General features: G+C 39.1%; 1 protein-coding gene across 5 annotated transcripts in view; it reads left to right on the top strand.

The window, feature by feature from the left end:
* The window catches only part of CTNNA2 (catenin (cadherin-associated protein), alpha 2), a 1,228,212-nt gene that overhangs the window by 436,627 nt on the left and 769,675 nt on the right, over window positions 1-21,910 (top strand). For all 5 annotated transcript variants that reach the window (XM_011968327.1, XM_011968326.1, XM_011968328.1 and 2 more), the window contains one exon: window positions 13,579-13,782. In XM_011968327.1, the coding sequence (XP_011823717.1) occupies window positions 13,579-13,782 (204 nt within the window). The remainder of the gene's footprint in view (window positions 1-13,578; window positions 13,783-21,910) is intronic.

The raw sequence follows: 21,910 nt of genomic DNA, 5'->3' as shown, positions 1-21,910 counted from the left end.
AGCCAGGTGTGGTTCCATGTGCCTGTAGTTGTAGTCCCAGCTGTTCAGGAGGCTGAAATAGGAGGATCACTTGAGCCTGGGAGGCAGAAATTGCAATGAGCCAAATTTGTGCCACTGTACTCTAGCCTGAGCAACAGAGTGTGAGACCATCTCAAAAAAATAAAAAATAAAAAGTAGAACTAACGTTTGTCATATGATAATAGGTTACATATCCCCATTCCAATAATTCTGAATCTCAAGTGCACTGAACCACATCAAATACTAGTGTAGACCTAAATGTACGTATCTAACTAAAAGGCCATCCACATATATTCATCTGCAAATACCAGGTTCACTGTGGTGACCTATTTTGATCCAGAAGCCTTTTGGTAAAAATTGGGAAAAGGGTATTCTTGTTTTAGGAATCCTGACTGCACTAATCAGCAAATGTTCATCAAATACTTATGTATGAAACATTCACTGGGTGGAGTAGAAGATACCGACATGTAAGGAAAGCATCCTAACTGGTGATCTGTCTCTCACACACACGTGTGTGTACACAGGCACACTGCTACCAGTGTGTGGTAGTATCAGATAAGAGCCAAAAGGGAAATTTGAATAAGTGAAAAGGAGCTTAATACTGGGAATTAAAGAGGAGAGGTTTGTACACAAGAGAGTTGAAGATCATGTTTCCAGAGAAGAATCCACATATGCTGCCAAGAAGCATCAGAGAGGAAGGGGCTGAAATTGTCAGCAGAGAAGAATTAACAACACAGTTGCACATGAAGCATGCTGGAGTGGGGTAGTACAGCGACCACTTTGGCAGGAGCCAGGGGTTCATGAGGAGAGATGAACTTTGAGAGGCAGAGACTTGTGCCAGATTGCTGAGAATCTTGAAGGCCAGGCATCTTAATCATGAACTGAGTGGAGGCGAGATTATATTTCTTTATGCAATGCTTGCTGAAAATGACATCTCACTTCAAGGGCTGGGTGAAAATGCAACTCATTGCTTTATTCCCTTATGAATTTTGACATATCTCACAAAATTAATATAATAGAGATGAAACTGGAGAATTACTAGAGAAGAGTCCAGCATCTGAAACTTGTCGGGTCCTAGATGATAACCTCATATAGACTATGGGGAGCCATTGAAGGTTTGCCGCCAGTAGGGTAGTGTGGTTAAGCAGGATTTTAAGAATAGGCTGTTAGGAAAATACGTTTTACCGGGGGGGGGGGAAAAAAAAAGGTAAATTTAAAGTTTTGATGAAGGAAATGGGAGAAGATCATGACTTGAATGAGGGGGTGAATATGGACTGACCTTGGAAATATAAAGTATTACATTAAAAAGAGCTATTTGAAATGACTTGATGTTTAATATCTATAATTTACTATTTACTACATTTCATATATTGTTCAAATCTCTTTCCTTATATTATTTAATTTTCTCAACAACACTGTTATGTAGATACTGCTAAGATTCATTCCTGTTTTTCAAATGAAAACCTGAGACACTTTTAGCATTTAAGCAACCTACTCGGCCAGAAAGAATTACAACTAGAAGGAATTGGAGCCAGGTTTCTAATCCAAGCCAGCTATCTTAGTCCATTTGTGCTTCTAATACCGAATACCCAAGACTGGGTAATTTACAAAGAGCAAAATTTTGTTTCCTCACAGTTATAGCACTGGGAAATCCAAGATCAAGGTGCCAGCATGTTTGGTTGTCTGGTGAGGGTTGTTCTCTGCTTCCAAGATGGTGCCCTTCCCCTCTGGAGGGGAAGAATGCTGGATCCTGGTATGGCAGAAGGTAGAAGCGCAAGCTAGCCAAATGCTCTGTGAAACCTCTTTTATAAGTGCCTTAATCCTGTTCAAAAGAGAGGAGCCTCATGTCCCAATCACCTATTAAAGCTCTTAATATTATCACCTTGGCAACACCTGGGTTTTGGAGGTGACACATTTAAACCATATCACCATCCAACTCTTAACCCCTGTAACATTTTATAACTTGGTCTTAGATTATATATATATATATATTTTTTTTTTTTTTTTTCTTTTCTTTTTTTTTTTTTTTTTTTGTTAGAAGGAGTCTCACTTTGTCACCCAGGCTGGAGTGCAGTGGTGCGATCTCAGCTCACTGCAACCTCTGCATCCCGGGTTCAAGTGATTCTCCTGCCTCAGCCTCCCAAGTAGCTGGGATTGTAGGCACCCGCCACCACGCCCAGCTAAGTTTTTTTTATTTTTTATTTTTAGTAGAGATGGGTTTCACCATATTGAGCAGGCTGGTCTCGAACTCCTGACCTTGTGATCCACCTGTCTCGGCCTCCCAAAGTGCTAGGATTACAGACATGGGCCCCCGCGCCCAGCCGGTCTTAGATTATATTGATGCTTGATCTTTCAACAAAGTTCCCAAGAGAACAAGGTTACAAGTGCATGGGCCTTGGAGTTGGAAAGACTTCTCAAGTCTTCCACTGTGTGGCCTTCATCAAGTCATCTAACCTGATGGAAAAACAGTTCTTGCATTTATGAAGTGAAGATTTCTCATTAATTCTAATTTCTCATTAGGAGACTGAAGGGAGATTATGGATTCTTGTTTCCCTTCTATTTCCGTTTTTCCTCTGTAGAAGTGACAGTGTTAGGTTTTGGAGGAAAATGAAAAAGTACGTCTCACACATCTGATATTTGAGGTGATGGCAGAACCCCCAACAGATCATGTCCAGTGTACAGCTGTAGTAAGGGCCAGTGTCTTAGAGGGTTGGGATTGGACATGGTACCTTGGTTCTCTTTCACAAGCAGGTGATAGTAGAGAGTAGTTGAGTGCTCTAAGAAAGAGTTGAGAGAACTACTGAGAACAGGGAGCAGGGCCTTGAGATATACCAACTTACTGAGGTAGATCCAGGAAGAAGAACTGGGCGAGTGAAGGGAAGGAGAAGTATGAATAGAACCACAGTAAAGCAGGGTTTTGTAAAGCATAGGGGAGGCTTAACTTAGTGGATGGTAAATTGTGTTCAGAACACACAGAGTTCAAAGAGGTCTGAATTATACTGGATAAAAAAGATGGTCAAGAATGTAGAGAGTTCCAGGAGAATACAGATAACATGACTATTTTTTTTTTTTTTTTTTTTTTTAGAAAAAGAGTAAAATCCATTTTCTTTGTTAAGCCCTCTAAAAACTTGATTTGATTAAGTGCATTTTGGATACTCACTTTCTAATCAATGCATAATGTAAAGCTAAGGATTATTATCTTTTCCCTGCTTTACATACTTAATTGTAAACTACTCTCCTTGTTGGAGCTAGAGAATGTGCTCCTGAAATGCCATAGCAACTCAGCAACACACAGAGATGATGGGATTAGGGAAAATGAAGTTGGCATCCACTAGATTTCACAATCCAGTAGGAATAGCCCAGAGCTGAACTTCCTCACCCAGTTTATTCATTTGCTTTGGTAAATAACTTTGTCTTTCTAAATATAAGCTTCTTCTCAAAAATGAAGCTAATGTGAGCTTAGGTAAATTTCTCTTTAAAAACACATTAAATATCTAAGGATAGAAAGTGCTGTTTAATTATTAAGTCATTATCTTTGTCATTTATTTCCAATTAAACTGAACTGTTTAATTACAAATAACATCTTAAGTAGATAAATGGCATAATTAGTTTATTTTTAACTGTATGCCTATGAAGAAAGAGTAAGTTATTTATAAAATACTTTGCAATTTAAAAATTAAGCCACGTCTAAAATGGTGGTTAGAAATTTTCTGTAGCTTAATAAAAAATACATTATTAAAACTCAAGGTCCTTAGCATCTTTCATTCCTAGTGCTACACCAATTAGGTCAAGAGAAACTTTTCATGTAAAGATAGAAAGATTCACCCTGAGAGAGCTTGGCACAGAATGAAAAAGATGAAAATATATCTGTATTAATTATTGATGCACTACAGGGAGAGTAAGTATTTAAAACCAACCAAATAACATTCTTTTGATTTAGACACCTCGGTTAATTTATTTAAATAGTCTTGATTTATGCTTTTATCTCAGACTCCAGTCTTTAAAAGATGTATTTAAAGCATTCAGAGCCAGAATTATGATCATGCCTCATTGTCAAAAGGTGTCTTTCATTCTCAATTTTCAGTGCTGCAAAATTCCAATTTTATTTCTCTGTTTATAGACATTTTAATGGGAAACTGGGAGAGGCTGCCTCAGGGGTTACTAGTCAAGTATTTTAAGCTGAATAGCAAACTTTTTTCTTTGCTTTAAGAAGGTTCTATAGTGAAGAGTTAATCAGTAGGTATTGCTGGACTTATTTATTATGTTTTGTTTTGTTTGGGATTGTATCAGTGCAGCAAAACATAATATAATGCATAAAATAAAATGCTTTAACAAATTTCGATCTCACTAAAGCTTTCTGTGACCTAGACACTCGGTAATGGGTCAACACAGCATGAAGCCCTAAGCTAAACCAAAGCTCACATTTCTGTAGTCATGCCCAGTCACTGTTATATTTCACCTGGCCTATGGCATTGGTACCTCGGACCACATGGCTTTGCCCCCTCTTCGTTACATGGAAAGAAACAGAATCTTGAATGTTATGCTTGGGAGGAAGAAGGAAGGAAGCTCTGTGTTATCTGTGAAATATAAAACTTGCCCAGTTATACACCAAGACAAGGCAAACCACAACATTTAAATATTAAAAGGTAAATAGAAGAGTCAATAATAATTCATCATACATTTTAAAATAACTAAAAGAGTATAATGTTTGTAATGCAGAGAAATGATAAATGCTTGAGGTGATGGATGCCTCATTTACCCTGATGTGACTATTACACATTGTATGCCTGTCTCAAAATATCCCATGTACCCCATAAATAGATACATGTATTATGTAGCCATAATGACTAAAAATTTTAAAATATAATTTTTGAAAGGGTAAATGGAATGGGGATGATGACAAAGTTACAAAAGACAGAAAGTGAAGACATGGGTATGTTGTAGCACATTCCTGGGAAAAGCTCAGAATAACTAATGGGGACATATTCCTACATTTAAACATGCATGGTCATTTAGGTTTTCTGGTTTTCATTGCTTTAATTGCCCCATATCAGAAGGACATATTCCTTTGAAAGAATGAGTTTGACTAATGTTAAGTTTCTCTTTCAGTTTTTTTTTTTTTTTAAGATTTAAAAGATAAAAGTGAATGACTGCATAGAGGCATGTTGACATTTATTCTTCCTTCTGCTTGCTTGATTCAAAATAGTCATGCTGGACAGCAGGTGGTAAGTGCCTGGTGTTTATGAGGGAGAACAGCAATTTATTATTTTCCTTGGTTGCTACCTTGAACTATGAAGGTAGTAAAAATCGAGGACACATTTATCTTACAGAGTTGTCACAAGCAGCAAAGAAAATCACAGAATCACAGGCTTTCTCATACCACTAGCATTTGCATTTTCCATGCTGATTAGCTTAGATTTTGGAAAAATGTTATGAAATCAGCTACACTTTATATTATCAAATTGCTTTCTTTGTTGTCTTTCTTGGCATTTTGAAAATTCTGTGTGCATTTCAGATGACTAAGTAGTTCTCTTAAAGGTTTAACCAATGTTGAAAGCCAGAAAGTGTAAAGATGAATAAGATTTTCTTCCTACTCTTTAACGAGCTGTTTCTTGGCTGGTAAAGAAAAAAAGCATCACCATTGTCAGCTGTGCACTAAAGTCTTTGAAACATAATCTGTGGGTAAAACCATTCCGTTAGTGTTGTATGTGTGCTAGAGCCTTACTACTGACTTAACTGTAATTAAAAATATTACTTTATGCTCCAGGTCTTATCAGGTATGCCCATCTTTCTCAATTACAGCTGAGTACAATTAGATACAAACTCAGCTTTAAGATGGTTAATTGCTAGTCAAAGAAAGACTGAGCAATATTTGTATTTACCTTCTTGGCAGAAGAAATGTATTGTAATACCTACTGACCAGTTTGAAACAGAGGTGAGAGATTAAAATTAGGAGACAGTAACATTTTAGAGCTTTTATTCCTGGTGGTTATTTGCTGTTTTTTATCCTCTCTTGACGTATGAAAGAATAATGTACTACTGTGACTTTAGTTTTTGAAATGGGGAAATGGCTGTTGCATTAATTCCCTCATGATGATTAGCATCATGCATGCAGAAAGGATACATGAGGGAAACAATTAGTGCAGTGGCTAAGAGCATCGACGCCAGACCTAGAGGGCACACATCCCAATTCCAGTTCTGCTCTTTGCCCTGAGGTAATGCCTGCACAATTATTCATCTATCTGAATACATTTCTTGCTACATCTACTTGACATGTAGGTGTCTTTTTTTGCTTTGCAATTCTTGTTATTGAATATTAGGTCTTTCTATTGGGTATTCCTTGTTTATATGAAAGCAATAGATTTTGCATATTAATACAGGTGCCCATACCACACTACCCAATGTTCACACACTTATAATCAACCTTCCACCAGAGCTCTCTGTTTAAAGGGATCGTAAGAACTTCACCTGCTCTTCATCTGTTATCTATCACAATTGTTCAAAGGTCAGCAAGCATCTTCTTCTCGTTCTCTTTCTTTCTTTCTTTCTTTTTTTTGTTTTTTTTTTTGTTTGTTTTTGAGACAGAGTCTGGCTCTGTTGCCCAGGCTGGACTGCAGTGGTGCAATCTCAGCTCACTGCAACATCTGCCTTCCAGGTTCAAGCAATTCTCCTGCCTCAGCCTCCCGAGTAGTTAGGATTACAGGTGTGTGCCACCATGCCCGGCTAATTTTTGTATTTTTAGTAAAGATGGGGTTTCACCATATTGGCCAGGCTGGTCTTGCACTCCTAAGCTCATGATCTGCCCGCCTCGGCCTCCCAAAGCACTGGGATTACAGGCATGAGCCACCGCGCCCAGCCAGCAAATGTTTTCTTGAAGGGCCAAGAGTAAATATTACAAGCTTTGTGTGCCATACAGTTTCTGTCCTGACCGTTCCCTTCTACCACTGTAGTGTAAAAACAGGCAAATGAATGAGCCTGACTGTGTTCTAATAAAACCCTATTTTCAAAGTAGGAGGTTGACTCCTAGGATTTAGTTTACTGACACCTGCATTATTGGTATTGTCCACGTTAGAAGTCTAGATTTTATCTTTGTCTCCTTCTCCCTCATTCTCATAGCCTATATCTCTTCAAATCCTGTCAGATTGACATTCTAAATTTTTCTTAAATTCATTACCTTCTCTTTATCCATATAGACACAATCCTGATTTGTAGTTTCCTCACCTCTCTTTTGGGCTCTGAAGGCTTAATACTCTCCTGCCTTGTGCCTGCAGTCCTGCCAAAGCTAACTGCCCTAGCTGCAGTAAGAAACTGTCTAAACCCAAACAGGATTATGTCACTCCTTTGCTTTAAGATCTCTGATGATTCATCATTGCCTAAAGGGCTGTTCTCAAATTGAAAACTTTGTAACTTGGCAGAGAAGTCGCTTCAGGACCTGGTTCTTTCTCTCTCTCCAGCTGCATCTCCCATTCCTATTTGTGTCCATTCAGGCCCTTGGAGAAGCAAGGTAGATGGGATTATATGTATAAGGAGGACTTGCCTGTGAAGGATAAAATAGGAGTGAATGGGCTTTTGTGGAGCTTTTAGACTGCTATGGGTTCAAACACCTTTGAAAGGGGAGCAGGAAGGAAAGAGGATTGAGTAGGAAGAGGCTCAGCACTGTTCCCAGCAAGTCCCAGTCAGGCTAGTGGGGAGCCCGGATCAGGAGCTGAAGTTGCTTGTTGGAGGAGTCCGTGTTGGGCAGAAGCATGGACCTGTGCCCAGTGATTAACTGGAGCTGCCTGAGGCTAAGTGCAGCCTACACATAAGACTGCAGTAGGACTACAGGTGCAGCAGATGGAGATGGTCAGTTAACTATGCCCCCCAGCAGTTTAACTCAGAGGATAGTGGCTTGGGGCCCCTCTATGGCACCATACATGTGACCAGCTTCAGTTGATCTCTTGTAATATTTTTCATATACTATGTCATCTCTCACCTCCTAGCCCATCTGCATCACCCCTTCCTGCTCCTAACTTTGCTTGGCCAACCGCTTTTCACTCTTTAAGTCTCAGCTGAGGGATAACCTCTTCTGGAAGTATATTTTTACTTCCTACCTCTCAACTGTGCAAATTGCCATCATTCAGTCATTCCATAATGTCATCAGCCATTTCCCCAATTACAATTGGTTGTACATGTTTTTGTTTTTGATTAGAGAGTCAACTTCTTGAAGAAAGGATTGTTTAGTATGTGCTCTTAGACTCCTACAGTAACCAGCACTCATTTGCTGAATGAATGATTTTACTCTCAGGTATCTATTGGGAGGATTAGGTGACTCAGATAGCATAAAAAGGAGAGCATGACAGATGACACTTAAGTATTATATTTAGTTTAATAGAATTATATTTTTATTTTAAAATAATATACTTTATAATTATAATTATGACATATTAGACTCATTTCACCTAAATGTGGACAGTCTTGTACAGTTGAAGGAACACTGGGCTTGAAATCAAAAGACCAGTGCTCAAATCCTGGTGACCTCATTTGTGAGCCGAATGGCCATGGGACAACATCTCTGGCATCATTTCCCTCTTCAGTAAGATGGGGAGATAGCGATCTCAAAGACACTGCATTTTGAACCCATCAAACCATTGGTAATACATCCAACTACTTGCTTTGATCGAGATCTCTCTGTTTCCTCCTCTTGTGTCAGAGCTTGCATCAAGCTAGCTCAGTGTCCCATTATACACTGACATTTTAGATCACATAGCTTTTTGTAGAGACAATGAATGATAAGAGCAATTTAAATGTACTGGTCTTCTAACAATTGTATGTGTGGTGAGTGCTGGTAAATGTATTATTCTGGGAAGTAGTTTCGAACTACATCGTCTGCTAAATTATACTAGGTTAAAATTTTTATAGAGCGCCACATGAGAGCAAATGGGAGATCAATTATGTGAGACTAGAGAGACTGTTATAGCACCGACTTGATGGCAGAATAGGGTTCTAGTCTTCGTCGGTTGGGGGTGAATTATTGTGGCTGCTATCTTTATGGCTGTGCATTCCAATTGCCACTCTATAAACTGTAAGAATGAAAACAATAATTTTTTAAAGTAGAGATGTTAATAAAAATAAGTAAAACTCATAAAGCACAAAATATTATGCAAATCAAATAATCAAAATAAAAACAGACATGATAAACTTATATTAACTTAAAATATAAGAAAAAGATAAAACAAGAAATGCAGGCCCAGTATCTGTAAATGAACTAAAATGACAATGTAAGATGGAACTAAAAGATCAAAAAGATAAAATGACTAAATGAGCTTTAAGAATGCCAACAGGAGATGGAGATATTTACAATGTAAAAGAATGAACTAAAATAAGTCTCTACAGTTGTAAGCAACATAAGAGCCTGTCACAGGAGCATACTTTTGCCACACACAAAGGTAGAGACAGGAGGGCTTCTCCTTGTCCTTTCACTCTTTGGTGTTGGTGTGCTGCCCTCTTAAAGTATTCTTCTGTGACCAGGGAGGGGAATCTGGCTCCTGGATGTTGATGATGATGGTGATGATGGTGATGATGGTGGGATGGTGGTGATGGTGATTTGGCGCGCCTTCCTGCCAGCAGAGGGCAGCCACACAGAGAGGTGAGGACGGGCAGAGCTGGGGTGGAGAACTGAGGCCTGTTGGAGCCCTGTGTTCATGACTGTTTGCTGATCTGAATGTTCCCGACGTTAGCTGGGTGTTTTTTATTGTTTTAATTACTTTCAAATTATGTAACAGCAAATACTCCTCCTTCTATTCACTTTTTCATTCTCTGTGTATTTCTTGCTCAGGATTCAGTTCCAGGGGTTGGTTTCCTATTTGTAGGAAATATAGATACAACCTTTTCCTCTAGCTCTTGAGCCTCTGACTTCATTTCTGTTTTTTTTTTTTTTTTCTTTATTTTCTCGCTTGTTGGAGCTGTTGGAAACCCGACCAATTCTCTAAGAACAGGCAGAGACAGACACATACAAATATATACACACAAATAAGCCACAGCCCCTTCCATACATGTGCACATGTGCACATACACACACATACACATACACGCATCCACTCCACCCATGCATACAAACTGTACCCACCCATTCATAGATTCATAGACACACACACAAATAGCACATATCTTTCCCCATACACACGTACACACGCAGCTCCACACACACATAACCAGTGCCCATCCCATCCGGGATACACACACACATCCAGACACACACACACATGCAATCAGTACCTCTTCCCATGCACATGTGCATGTACACACTTACACAGGCCCACGTGCACTGACCTTTTTTCTTTGTGCCTTTTCTCTCTCGAGTGGCTTCTCCCTGCTGCTTTTCACATCCATCATTGCAATACTCCCCATCTGTACTGCAGATACAGATCTGAATATTGTAAAATTATTGTTTCCTTTCCAGGGAGATTTTTAAAAAAACTTTTCCACTGTGATCTATAAATAATGAATAATTCCATTAGAAATGTGATGGATGGTGTAACTTTTATGCAGAGTTTGTCAAGCTCAATGTTTCAGGCTTTTACTTTCACAACAGCCCCAGGCCATGGCAGGTAGGAAACTCAGTTGGCTGACACTCCAAAGTCTCTCTTGCCACATTTCCCAAAGTGTGTTCCTTGAGTTCTCATAGATAATTCATGCATTTTAAAAGCAGCACTTTCCATGCTCAAATAGATTTGGGAAATGCTACAGTGAACTGACTCCTTTAATGCTGAGCTCCCCAAAGCATTTCATATGATAATTTGCTGTAGGTCATGCGATATTTCCAAAACATATTTGGCCAGGGAACCTTATTTTTTCATCGAAACATTATATCTCTAAGCTCAGTGTTCCATGGAAAATAATTTAGGAAATAGTGTTCTAATGACACTAGTACATTCTCTCTACTGCAGAGAAACTGTTTTACAATTGTCCTTACTGAAGAGTTCAAATTTACCTCCCCATATTTCCATCACATTTGCAGTTCTTTATGTGTTTAGTCCTAAAGTAAAATAAACATCTGTTCTAAAGCCAGTATATGATTCTGAAGAGTCTCCTGAAATCTTAAAGCAGAAAATACAGTTTTTATTATGTTTTATGTTAATATGGTTTTCTGTAAAATAGGTCTTTGAAAATCAGTAATCTTTATGTAAGATAGTCTAATTATATTTTGACCAGGTATTTCCTCAATTAAGAATATTACTTCTTAACATATATTATATGGATTATATATATACACACACACACACATACATATATACATAAGTTCATCATAACTGCATCAACCGAAAGGCAGTAGAAAGCGAGAGAGACTACGTGAGAGAAAGAGAGAGGGTTCCAATGGATGTCCCTGGAAAAAGACATCGCAGACACAGTGCTAGTACGTATAGCAGGAATATCTGTGCTCCCCTCTCAGCTTTCCTTTGGGACTTTCACCTGTAATAATGAACCCTGTAGGGCCATCCACTGTATTGCAGCCTCCACGTGATTTTTTGACACTGAACAGCTGTGCCTAAAACCAAGGCACAAAGGACAAAACCCAAATAACACATTTTGGGTAAAGTAAACATTCCTTTTGCATCCCTTTTCCAAGATACAAGAAAGTACAAATGTAAGAATGGTCATCTTGCCAAAGCTGGCACAGAATAGCTGTTTTATTTGCAAGATTTCATGCATCTGCTTTCTAAATTGAAAAGGGACTTTTACCAATTAGTGATTTTCTAAAAAATCCAAGATTCCAGTGGACCTCAGAGCTGGTCTGTGTTTGGTCTATACCTGTTCCTTTTTAAGTCCCAACCTGCCTACACTCATTCCTTAAGACTTCAACATTCTTGTGCCCCAAAGATCTATCTCTCTGCTCTGGAGATTTGCATTTTAACAGAAATCAGAGAATTGGAGCCCAGATGTTCTGTGCACAACCTGAACAAATACCCTACGATGCTTTGGAGGGTTACAACAATCTTTCCCAGAGCACACAGCTGGACTTCACTTTGTAATAACTTAAGCAGTTACTGTATATACTACATCAGAATAAAAAATTCATAGAAGCCTCTTTTATCTCCCCTTCTTTTTAGCATTAAGTACAGTAGTAGGCATATAGTAGGTCTTCAGCAGGTGCAGATTAGCAATAGAATAACTACATATTCTCATTTACTTTTTGTATCGTATTTGTAAATATGGTAAATTGTTCTTTTCTAACAACTCTTTAAATTTGGTGAATATATAAGGAATAATGAACATCAAAAGAAACAGTAACAGAGTGGCAAGTGCACCATAGTATTCTATAGTTGGAAGACCATTTACCCCATTACTGCCACTCTGGTTTTTGGATCTCTGAGAGTGCACCCCCAGTGAAGATAAGCACACCATTTCCCGCAGCAGGTCATTCTACTTTGATCATCGTTGCTGGTATGAACTTCTTTGCCTTAGGCAGAAAAGGTTCCCCAAAGGAAACCAGCCTTTGGTCAATGTCACCTTTGCTTCTAGACTTCACACAGTTAATGATCACATACTTCATCACACTCTACCCTCCTCATTTGCTGGGAGTTTTCCAAGTTCTCTTTCTATCTTTCTGACTACACTTTCTGTCCTCCTTTTTGATTCTGGTCCTTCTGTACACCCTTAATTCATAGGTCTTCTTTGGCCTGCTCTTCTGGCTCTACTCACTTTACTCGTACGTCATTCACTACTTTGTGTCCAAATATGCCTGACATTTACCAGATTCCTATAAAGACTGTTATATTTCCTGAATTTTGGATGCATATTTCCATCTACCTCTGGGCATCTCTGCCCACATGTTTCCAGGCTCCTCAAACTTGGCTGGGGAAATGCTAAGCTCATGTTCTATGTGATACTTTCTTTTTAGGAAATATCTCTATTCTGCTCTTATATAGGCTCCTTCCAAACATGTAAATACCTTTATAAGGATACTGTCAGTTATTTGTGACAAGTCTCATACACACATTAAGAATCCTTTTCTAGAACACTAGCTTTGACATAAAAGATGTCAGTTCCCAGTGATAAATTAACCTGTACTGAATATGCCTGTTGGGTACTATGTGCCCAAGGTTCAAAAGGCATCCTGCCATGGGTGCCCATATCTGCTTCTCATGAGGAGGATTAATGTGTACACAAGTCACAGCTAATTCATAATTAAGATATTGATTATTTATCATGTTTTAGCTCTAAAATCTTTATATAATTCCCCAAAGCGTTACACTGAAATGTTCTTTCCTTAAAGGCTACGTGTTTTAAAAATGCCAAAAGAGTGTCCTAATCTTATTTGAAAGCTCTTCCGTTGAGATGGCCTTTGCCAAGAACATATTCTTCAAACAAGATGTGCTCTTTTCACTGAAGATTACATTTAGGACAAAATAGTGACAAAAAGTTAATACTTTGTCAAGGCAACTTTAGAATTTGAGTAACCAGTTTCTCCTCCTTGGGGACTCTTGTTCTTGCCTCAGATATTTCTGGTTTCAAAACAGGGTGCCAAGGCAGACTTCTCTTCTCTGCTGATTTTTTTTTTTTTTTTAATTGTGATACTTTCAGAATAAGATTATCCTGGACCCCATGACGTTCAGCGAGGCCAGGTTCCGGCCGTCCCTGGAGGAGAGGCTGGAGAGCATCATCAGCGGCGCAGCGCTGATGGCCGACTCCTCCTGCACGCGAGACGACCGGCGGGAGAGGATCGTGGCGGAGTGCAACGCCGTGCGGCAGGCGCTCCAGGACCTGCTCAGCGAGTACATGAATAATGTAAGTCTTGGGCTCTCCATTCTCATGTCTCGGTGGATTCTGTTCTGCAATCGTGTTGCTCTTTTGGAAGCATAGATAGCAGGAAAAGAGAACAGACAGGTGTTCACCTAAGAGTCAGGTGAAACCAAAGAACTGCTTTGGGAGAGCGCGTGTCATGTTGTTTCAGAATCTATATTTTGTTTGTTTGTTTTAATATGGAGCAGATAGATGGACAATAAGCTCTTTCACTTTTTACTTGGCTGATTTCTTCTTGGTCATTTTAGTGGCTGCATTTTGAAGTAGGTAAGATTTCAGTTGGTAAAGGTAGATGATTGATGGAAACAGCTGAGAATATACTAAGTCCGCTGTTAAAAAGTGCACTTTTAAACCTAAGGATAGCTGTAGATGCGATTCTTCACCCCTAAAAGGCATTAATAAATCTACTAGCTTTATAAAATGTGTGGATAGGGTTGTTTAAGGAAAAGTTCTAACTGTAGTAAAATTTGGAGGTGTTTTATTGATTCAGTCAGGAATCGCTTGTAAGAGTGAGTCTCTAAGTTTTCAAATAGGTATGTATGAGTGGTATCTAATTGTATTTTGGCACATAATAGCCATCCTCTCCTACAGTTATAAAATGTGACAGTTCCCGTATACCTGTAACCTGCAAGAAGGTGATGAAACTCACATTCTTTGCTTTGAAAGGCACTAAATTATGGCTGTATTGATTTGCTACATTCATTCAGCTGAGGCGATGGCCAGTGCTTGCAGCAGTGGATGATCTGTACTTCCCCCTTTCCTGGACTTTAGAGTTTGAGAGAATTTAGCACAAATTGGGGAAAAAATGTAGATAAAGTGAGGTCTTGATATTACATTTTGAAGGAATGCCCTGTATAGTGACCAGGTGGGTAACAGAGACACTGAAAATCTGCTCACAGCTATTGAAGTCCATGTTGGGTATTATTAGAACACCCCAAGGCAATGCTGAAACAAAGCAGCCGCTCAGTGTCCCTCCCTCCAGCATCTTACCACTCCCATCATGAGTAACAATATGCAGCTAACAGACATGCAAACAAGGAATGAGTGTTGACAGTAGCAGTGCTCCTCCTGCAGACCCTCCAGAGAACTTATTCAGAAAGCAAAAAGATGTCAATGAGAAAACCTGACAAACTAAAAAAAAACAAAATTTGTTTCCTTTCCATGAACCTTCAGATTCTTTGATTTTGGAAGACTTGGCCATTTTCAGCACGCAAAGAATAAAATGTGAATGCATCATGTGGCACCCAGCTGCTTATGAGGACGTCTCTATAGGACCCTGGATGACCAACACTTTCTGTAATTTTGATCTATGGTATTATGTAGGGTACAGCTAAAAATGTTGATCCCATGGTCTCCCAACTGAGTGAATCTTTTGAATAGCAGATGTGTCAACAAAGAATGCTTATGAAATCTGAGACCCTGTTTGTTGGTTTGTTGTTGTTGTTGTTAACAAAATAGCAAAGGACTAATTACCTGGACGTGGAATTTGGTTTTACATTAAGGCATGCTAGTGGTTCTATTAATGAATAGTTACTGACAAAGAAGGAAGTAGAAACTACAGAGATAGCAGTGATGGTTAAGATCTCAGTATAAATAAATCAGACAAAAAAGTATGTTTCTCTAAATAGAAATCACAGAACATGATTAAATAAGAGTCGATCGAGACGTGACATGTAATTTTCAGTTTGGTGTCTAGAATCCTGCCAACTAGAAGTTTTTCTTTCAGTGTAAGCTCATGCAGATCTGCAGAGCTGATGGATTTTTGTATTTTACCGACTCCAGGCACTTTTTGTTTTCTGTCCGCAGCCTTGTGATGCAGGAATGTTTTGTGCTTTATTGAAATCTTAGTTTCTATTTTGACATGGTTACAGACAATACATCAATGGGTATAGTGCTTAAATTTCAAAATGCACATGTTCTATTCACATTGAACCATCACGATCAAAGCCTGAAATAAAACACCTCCTACTTGACATTTATGTAAACTGTGTAACATTTAGTTGGACTTCACACTTGTTTAGTGATTTCAAGGTAGAACTGAATGCAGCCAGATCACCTTAATAATTCCTGTCCAGTGCACTCATTTATCCTGCTGCACAGTCAATTTGTATTTATTTTGATATAGCATATATGAATATAAAAAAAAAAATACACACCCATGCCTTGACTGAAAAGTCTATTGTAGTTAACAGCAACCAGTAAATCAGTCTATCATGCCTGGGCTGTTATATTTCTCTTTAAATTTTGTAAGCTCTGAGAATAAAGGTGGTATCAAATTATCACCTTGCAAGTTGTCATCCTAATGTGCTAGGCAATACCATTAGGATAAACAAGTTGTTAAACTGAAAATATTTAAAAATCAGCATAACTGATATTTCTGTTTTCTGAGAATCTCCTGATCAGTCCCAGATGAACATTCCACTTACAATGCTTGCTTGTGGCTGAAGCTGTTCTAAAATTGTATACGTGCCAAATTGTATGACACAGAGGGAGACAGAGGTTGTGGAGAGAAGCTGTGTGCCATACCTCATAGAAAAAGGGTCTTCATGGAGCATGGGCTATGACGTAGCCACATAGCTCCCATTGAACTCAATAGGATAGCAGTCATGTGTTAGATATTTCCACAAATGTGTATTCTACTTAATGAACGTGGGTGTGCAACTTGAAGATGTCAACAAACATTGTGCAGTTAAAAGAAACTGTGGTATGAGAAAAAAGGCTGAGTGAATAGAGGCATGTGGTGAAAATTATCACAGATCATGGCAGTGGTAGAGAGGATGGTTGGAATTCTTTTAGGAAAGCCTTGGCTAGCCTTAAGTTGCTTTATCAAGTTGAAGATATAATTCAAAGTGAAAAGATTCTTAAAAATAATTCCCCTTTAAGTAGACTATTATTATTGTACATATGTGAAGACTAATGTGTAGAGAGAAACTTAAAAGGATGTGCGGCCTATAGATGCTGATTGGGATGAGTGCTATCAGTGTGGTGGTTGAAGTATTATGCTGAGTACTATAAATAGTTCCAAATTATAATGAACACATAAACCTTCCTTGGGAACTTATAATTTTAGGCAGCTTTCTTTGGCGGCAGTATAAACATAACATTTAATGGGTTTTATTAATAAGAATATTGTGAGGAATGCAGATTTAGAATATTTTATTCATTCAACAAATGTGTATTGTGTGCTGGCCATTTGTGCCACGCATTGCTCTAGGTCTCTGGGGATACAGAAAGTAGCAAAACAGGTAAAAGTCTCTACTTGCTCATGCAGCTTGCACTGTTGTGGGAAGAGACAGAGAATAAATGCTAAGTGATATAAGCAAGGATTACTTCATATGGTGATAAATGCAAAGAGGAAGTCTAAAACATGGGAGGTAGAGGACACTGGGCACTACTGAAATTAAGAATGGCCTAAGAAGGTGCGTTGAAAAGTTGGCATTAGATCAAAGACTTTTCAGAGGTGAAGAAGCAAAGAGGCCTTGAGGAGAAAGGGATGACAAGGTCAAGTGCCTTGCTGTGAACGGGTGCCTGGTGCACCCGTTTGAAGCATCATGGGAGTCATAGTGGCTATTGTGAGTAGAAGGATAGCAGGAGATGGCGTCTGTATGGTGCCGAGGCATCAGTCTGTGCAGGGTCTGGTGAACCATTATACAGAATTTGACTTTCATTCTAATGGAATGAGAGGCCATTGCAGAGTAGTGAGAGAAAAATGCCATGATTCAGGTACTGAGAACAGGCCACAAAAACAAAAGGGGTGAAAACAGGTGAGGAGGCCCTGAGTCCCGGAATATTCATGAGAGGATGGTCTCTTGGACCAAGGGATAGCAGTAGAAGTGGAATAGAGTATTCAAATACTGACTATAAATAAAATTTGCTTATAAAGTAACTAGTAAGAAGAATGTGTCTGTTTTATGAACATAAAATGGACATTTGCGTTTTTAATGATTTGCATTTTGAATGACAGTTACAATTGTATCAGTTGCAACTAATATGATATCTTCATTTGGTTTTGGTTGCACAGGAAATTCTGATTTACTGGGATGTTGAAACAATTCGTAAATAGCTTACTTGGCAATGCCTGGATACTCTGCTAGATAGATTGCATTTGAAAGGGGAGTTAAGTAGAAAAATTTTGTTTCAACATTGTATCACCAAAAATGTCTAAGTATGGTTCACATTCTTATAAATATAAAAGACTAGAAAAATTTAATACTTATTCTAAGTATTAAACTGTAATGCAGAGCTATAAGGAGAAAAATTACTACTTATTCTGGGTACTAAAACTGTAAATGCAGAACAATAAGGAGATGCATTAAACTGTTATTTCTTTATGCACAATTCACGGTTAGGCCTTGATGAGAATATGCAATGAGCAGATGTGCCTGGTCCTTGTTGTGTCTTGTGCTGCTGTACAACCTGTTTCAATTTTATGTGCATAAACTCTCTGGGTAGCTCAAATTTTTTTAAGACTAATTTAGAGCTACAGTTTTCTTAAACAATCATGCAGTTAAACTATTTTCAAATGATGGCAGAGATCCTGGCAGCATAAAGTAATACTGCTGTTCTCTGTTGTAAAACGTGGTGAGATATTTTTAATTGCATTTTTTAAATAATTACAATTGTATATTTTTTAAAAATTTTGTATCCAACTTTTTTTCAAGCCTCTTGAAGCATCTAAGTGGATCCCTAGGGTTAACAATTTATAAACCATTAATATATAGAAGGTATTAAAAGCACATGAAGACATATTGATATGGGAACATATATACATACTACAAGTGTTTGAAGCATTGTCATAGCCTTTGTTAGTAGAATTTAACATAAAGTGGGTTCCTGAAGGAGCCCACTTGTGAGGATTTGAGGACTAAAATGTGGTCTAAAAAGGTTATTTCCAGCCCGATTCTGTGGCCTATACACAGCAAGCCTCCAGCACGCTGTTCCACAACACTAGACGAATAATACATGAGATGATATCCAGGGCCACGGGATCTCTGAGAATAGTAACTTTTACATTTTTGTATGGTGGAAAAGAAATATGTGTTCACTATAAAGAACAAAAAAACACAGAAAGAAGAAAATAAAATATTTCATCCCCCAAAATAATCACTGCTAATAATTTGGTATATGTCTTTCTAATATTTCTGAGCATATAGGAGTGGCATATTTACACAGACACACACACACTCACGTTACACCTTGGTTATTTTTTTATAAAATGGACTCATATTGTAAATGCTGTTTTGCAATCTATTCTCTTTACTCAATATATTGTGAATATGTTACCATATCAATAAACATTGTCTAACCTTATGTTTACTGGCTGCATAGCATTTTATTATATGAATATGTAATAATCCCTTTAGAAGCAACTCATTTTGAGTCTATTTTTAGGGAAGAGCCTTGGAAAAGATAAGTAGGGAAAACTTTTCCTGCTGGCAGTATAGAGTTCTGATTTAGACCCAAAGCGTGACTGAGGAACAAAATGAGAACAAAGTGAGGACACAGCTTCACAGTTTCTGTGTTTCAGGGGATCCCTGACAAGTCTTGTGCAATCAGATTTTTGCATATAAACAAACTTTGAATGCTTCTGGGATTCTATTTGAAATAATCTTATGTTTATTTATATTGATTTTCTGTATAAATCTGATTTTTATCTATCAGAATTTATTTAATTTGGCTGCATATTACTGCCGAGAGAGGCCCAGAACAACTATTTGGCAAGTTCAGTATGTGGGTTTGATCTAAAATCCCAGAGAAAGATCGCACCCTTCTGAAGGGACTGTCATCAGAAAGATAACTTTGCCATAGGAATTGCTATACTGCCACATGTCTCCCATAAGGGAAGGCATGAAAAAGACTGAGTAGCTCTTACTACTTAAGAAGAAGTCTCATTGTTGATTAAACATGAAATTTGTTTTGAGTATTATCTGGATCTTCTCTTTTCTCTCCTTCCTATTATTATGTAGATAAGGGAATGCAACTCCCTGAAGTCAGCTTGGCTAATTATAACTTTCTCTATTAAACAGTATGACAACACAATATAGAAAGTAACGTTTGAAAATATTTGTGGGCAATACAAGATCTAATGTTGTCCATACCTTCTCCTAATGGCCCTGCATTCTAATGCAAAATTACGAGCTGCCTAATGAGATTGGTAGCTTCATTCAAGGGAAGGAGTCCTAATATTCCACACTGGTGCCTGTAGTGAGGAGGTTTTCCTTGTGTTTTTCTTACTTGTATATTTTCTTCTCCTCTTTCCTGTTCTCTGTCTTCACATATGTTCTACGCCCTCATCTTTATTAATTTTGAGCTTCAAATTCCCCTGTGCATTTACACTTCCCATGCAAAACATTTGCTTCCTTGAACAGAGAGTTTTTTAATTCTTCCTTTCCTCCCCTCCCCTCCCCTCCCCTCTCCTTCCTTTCCCTTCCCTTTCCCCTTTTCTTTCCTTTCCTGTTTTGTTCTTTTTCTTTTTTCTTGACAAGAGTCTCATTCTATCACCTAGGCTGGAGTACGGTGGTACAGTGGCGCGATCTCAGCTGACTGCAACCTCTGCCACCTGGGTTCAAGCGATTCGCCTGCCTCAGCCTCCCGAGTAGCTGGGATTACAGGCACCTGCCACCATGCCCAGCTAATTTTTTGTATTTTTAGTAGAGATGGGGTTTCACTGTATTAGCCAGTATGGTCTGGATCTCCTGACCTCGTGATCCACCCGACTCGGCCTCCCAAAGTGCTGGGATTACAGGCGTGAGCCACCGCACCCGGCCTTTTTGGTTTTTTTTGAGTCTGGCTCTATTGCCCAGGCTGGAGGGCAATGGCGTGATCTCAGCTCACTGAAACCTCTGCCTCCCGGGTTCAAGCAATTCTTGGCCTTAAATTTCTTTCTTTCTTTCTTTCTTTTTTTTTTTTTTTTGAGATAGAGTCTTGCTCTGTCACCAGCCTGGAGTGCGGTGGTGCAATCTCGGCTCACTGCAAACTCCGCCTCTCTGGTTCAAGCGATTCTCCTGCCTCAACCTCCTGAGTAGCTGGGACTACAGGCGCGTTCCACCATGTCCAGCTAATTTTTGTATTTTTAGTAGAGACGAGGTTTCACCATGTTGGCCAGTATGGTCTCCATCTCTTGATCTCGTGAACCGCCTGCCTCGGCCTCCCAAAGTGCTGAGATTATAGGCATGAGCCACCGCACCTGGCCCTTAAATTTGTTTTTAATTGGTATTTCTTGCTCAGATATTGCCAGAGTACAGTTATGTTACCAATCCTTTCTCTGAGGTGAAAAACTCTCCTTTGAATCTACTCTTCAAAAGAATTATACATAGTTGGCATGGAAGTCTTTCCAACAGTGCTTTGGCTTCTGCCCTTGCAACATGGCACTTACAGTTCTGTTTGGCTGCATTTCTAGGTAGATTTCACTCTAACTCACAGAGGTAGCCGGAAACTGGTAGAGGCTTTTTTTTTCTTACCTCCTTTTTCTTACATTATTATGATCATACTCCCTTTCTAATGGTGCTCAACTCTGTTTACTCTAATGCGATCTTAGAGAGCCAAAGGATGTTGTGCAGGGATATGTTGGCTGGCACTGACACAGGCACAGGTGGTGGGAGAATCTCCAGTCATGCTGGCAGGACGTCTTCTCTGGTAGAATCGTGACAGGGAGAGTGTGAGAGCTGGTGTCAGGTTCAGGTGTCACCCAGAGCATGTGTGCACTGGCTGTGAAAAGCTCCAGGAGGAGATCTAGATTGGCATGGTTGGTTGGCATTAGGGTGTTCTGGATACAGTACCCATTATAGCTATGGAATACAGATGTAGGTGCCATCCAGGCCCTGTGGGAACATGGCAGGTCTTCTTGGGTCTTTTGTTTTGTTTTGTTTTTGAGACGGAGTCTCGCTCTGTCGCCCAGGCTGGAGTGCAGTGGCGCGATCTTGGCTCACTGCAAGCTCCGCGGCCTCCTGGGTTCACGTCATTCTCCTGCCTCAGTCCCCCCGAGAAGCTGGGACTACAGGCGCCCTCCACCACGCCCGGCTAATTTTTTTGTATTTTTAGTAGAGACGGGGTTTCACCGTGTTCGCCAGGATGGTCTCGATCTCCTGACCTCATGATCCGCCCACCTCGGCCT

Source organism: Mandrillus leucophaeus, unplaced genomic scaffold, assembly GCF_000951045.1.
Source record: "Mandrillus leucophaeus isolate KB7577 unplaced genomic scaffold, Mleu.le_1.0 Scaffold84, whole genome shotgun sequence".
Classification (NCBI taxonomy): domain Eukaryota; kingdom Metazoa; phylum Chordata; class Mammalia; order Primates; family Cercopithecidae; genus Mandrillus; species Mandrillus leucophaeus.
Note: the sequence above shows the minus strand (reverse complement) of the source record. Positions and strands in the feature narration are given on the sequence as shown.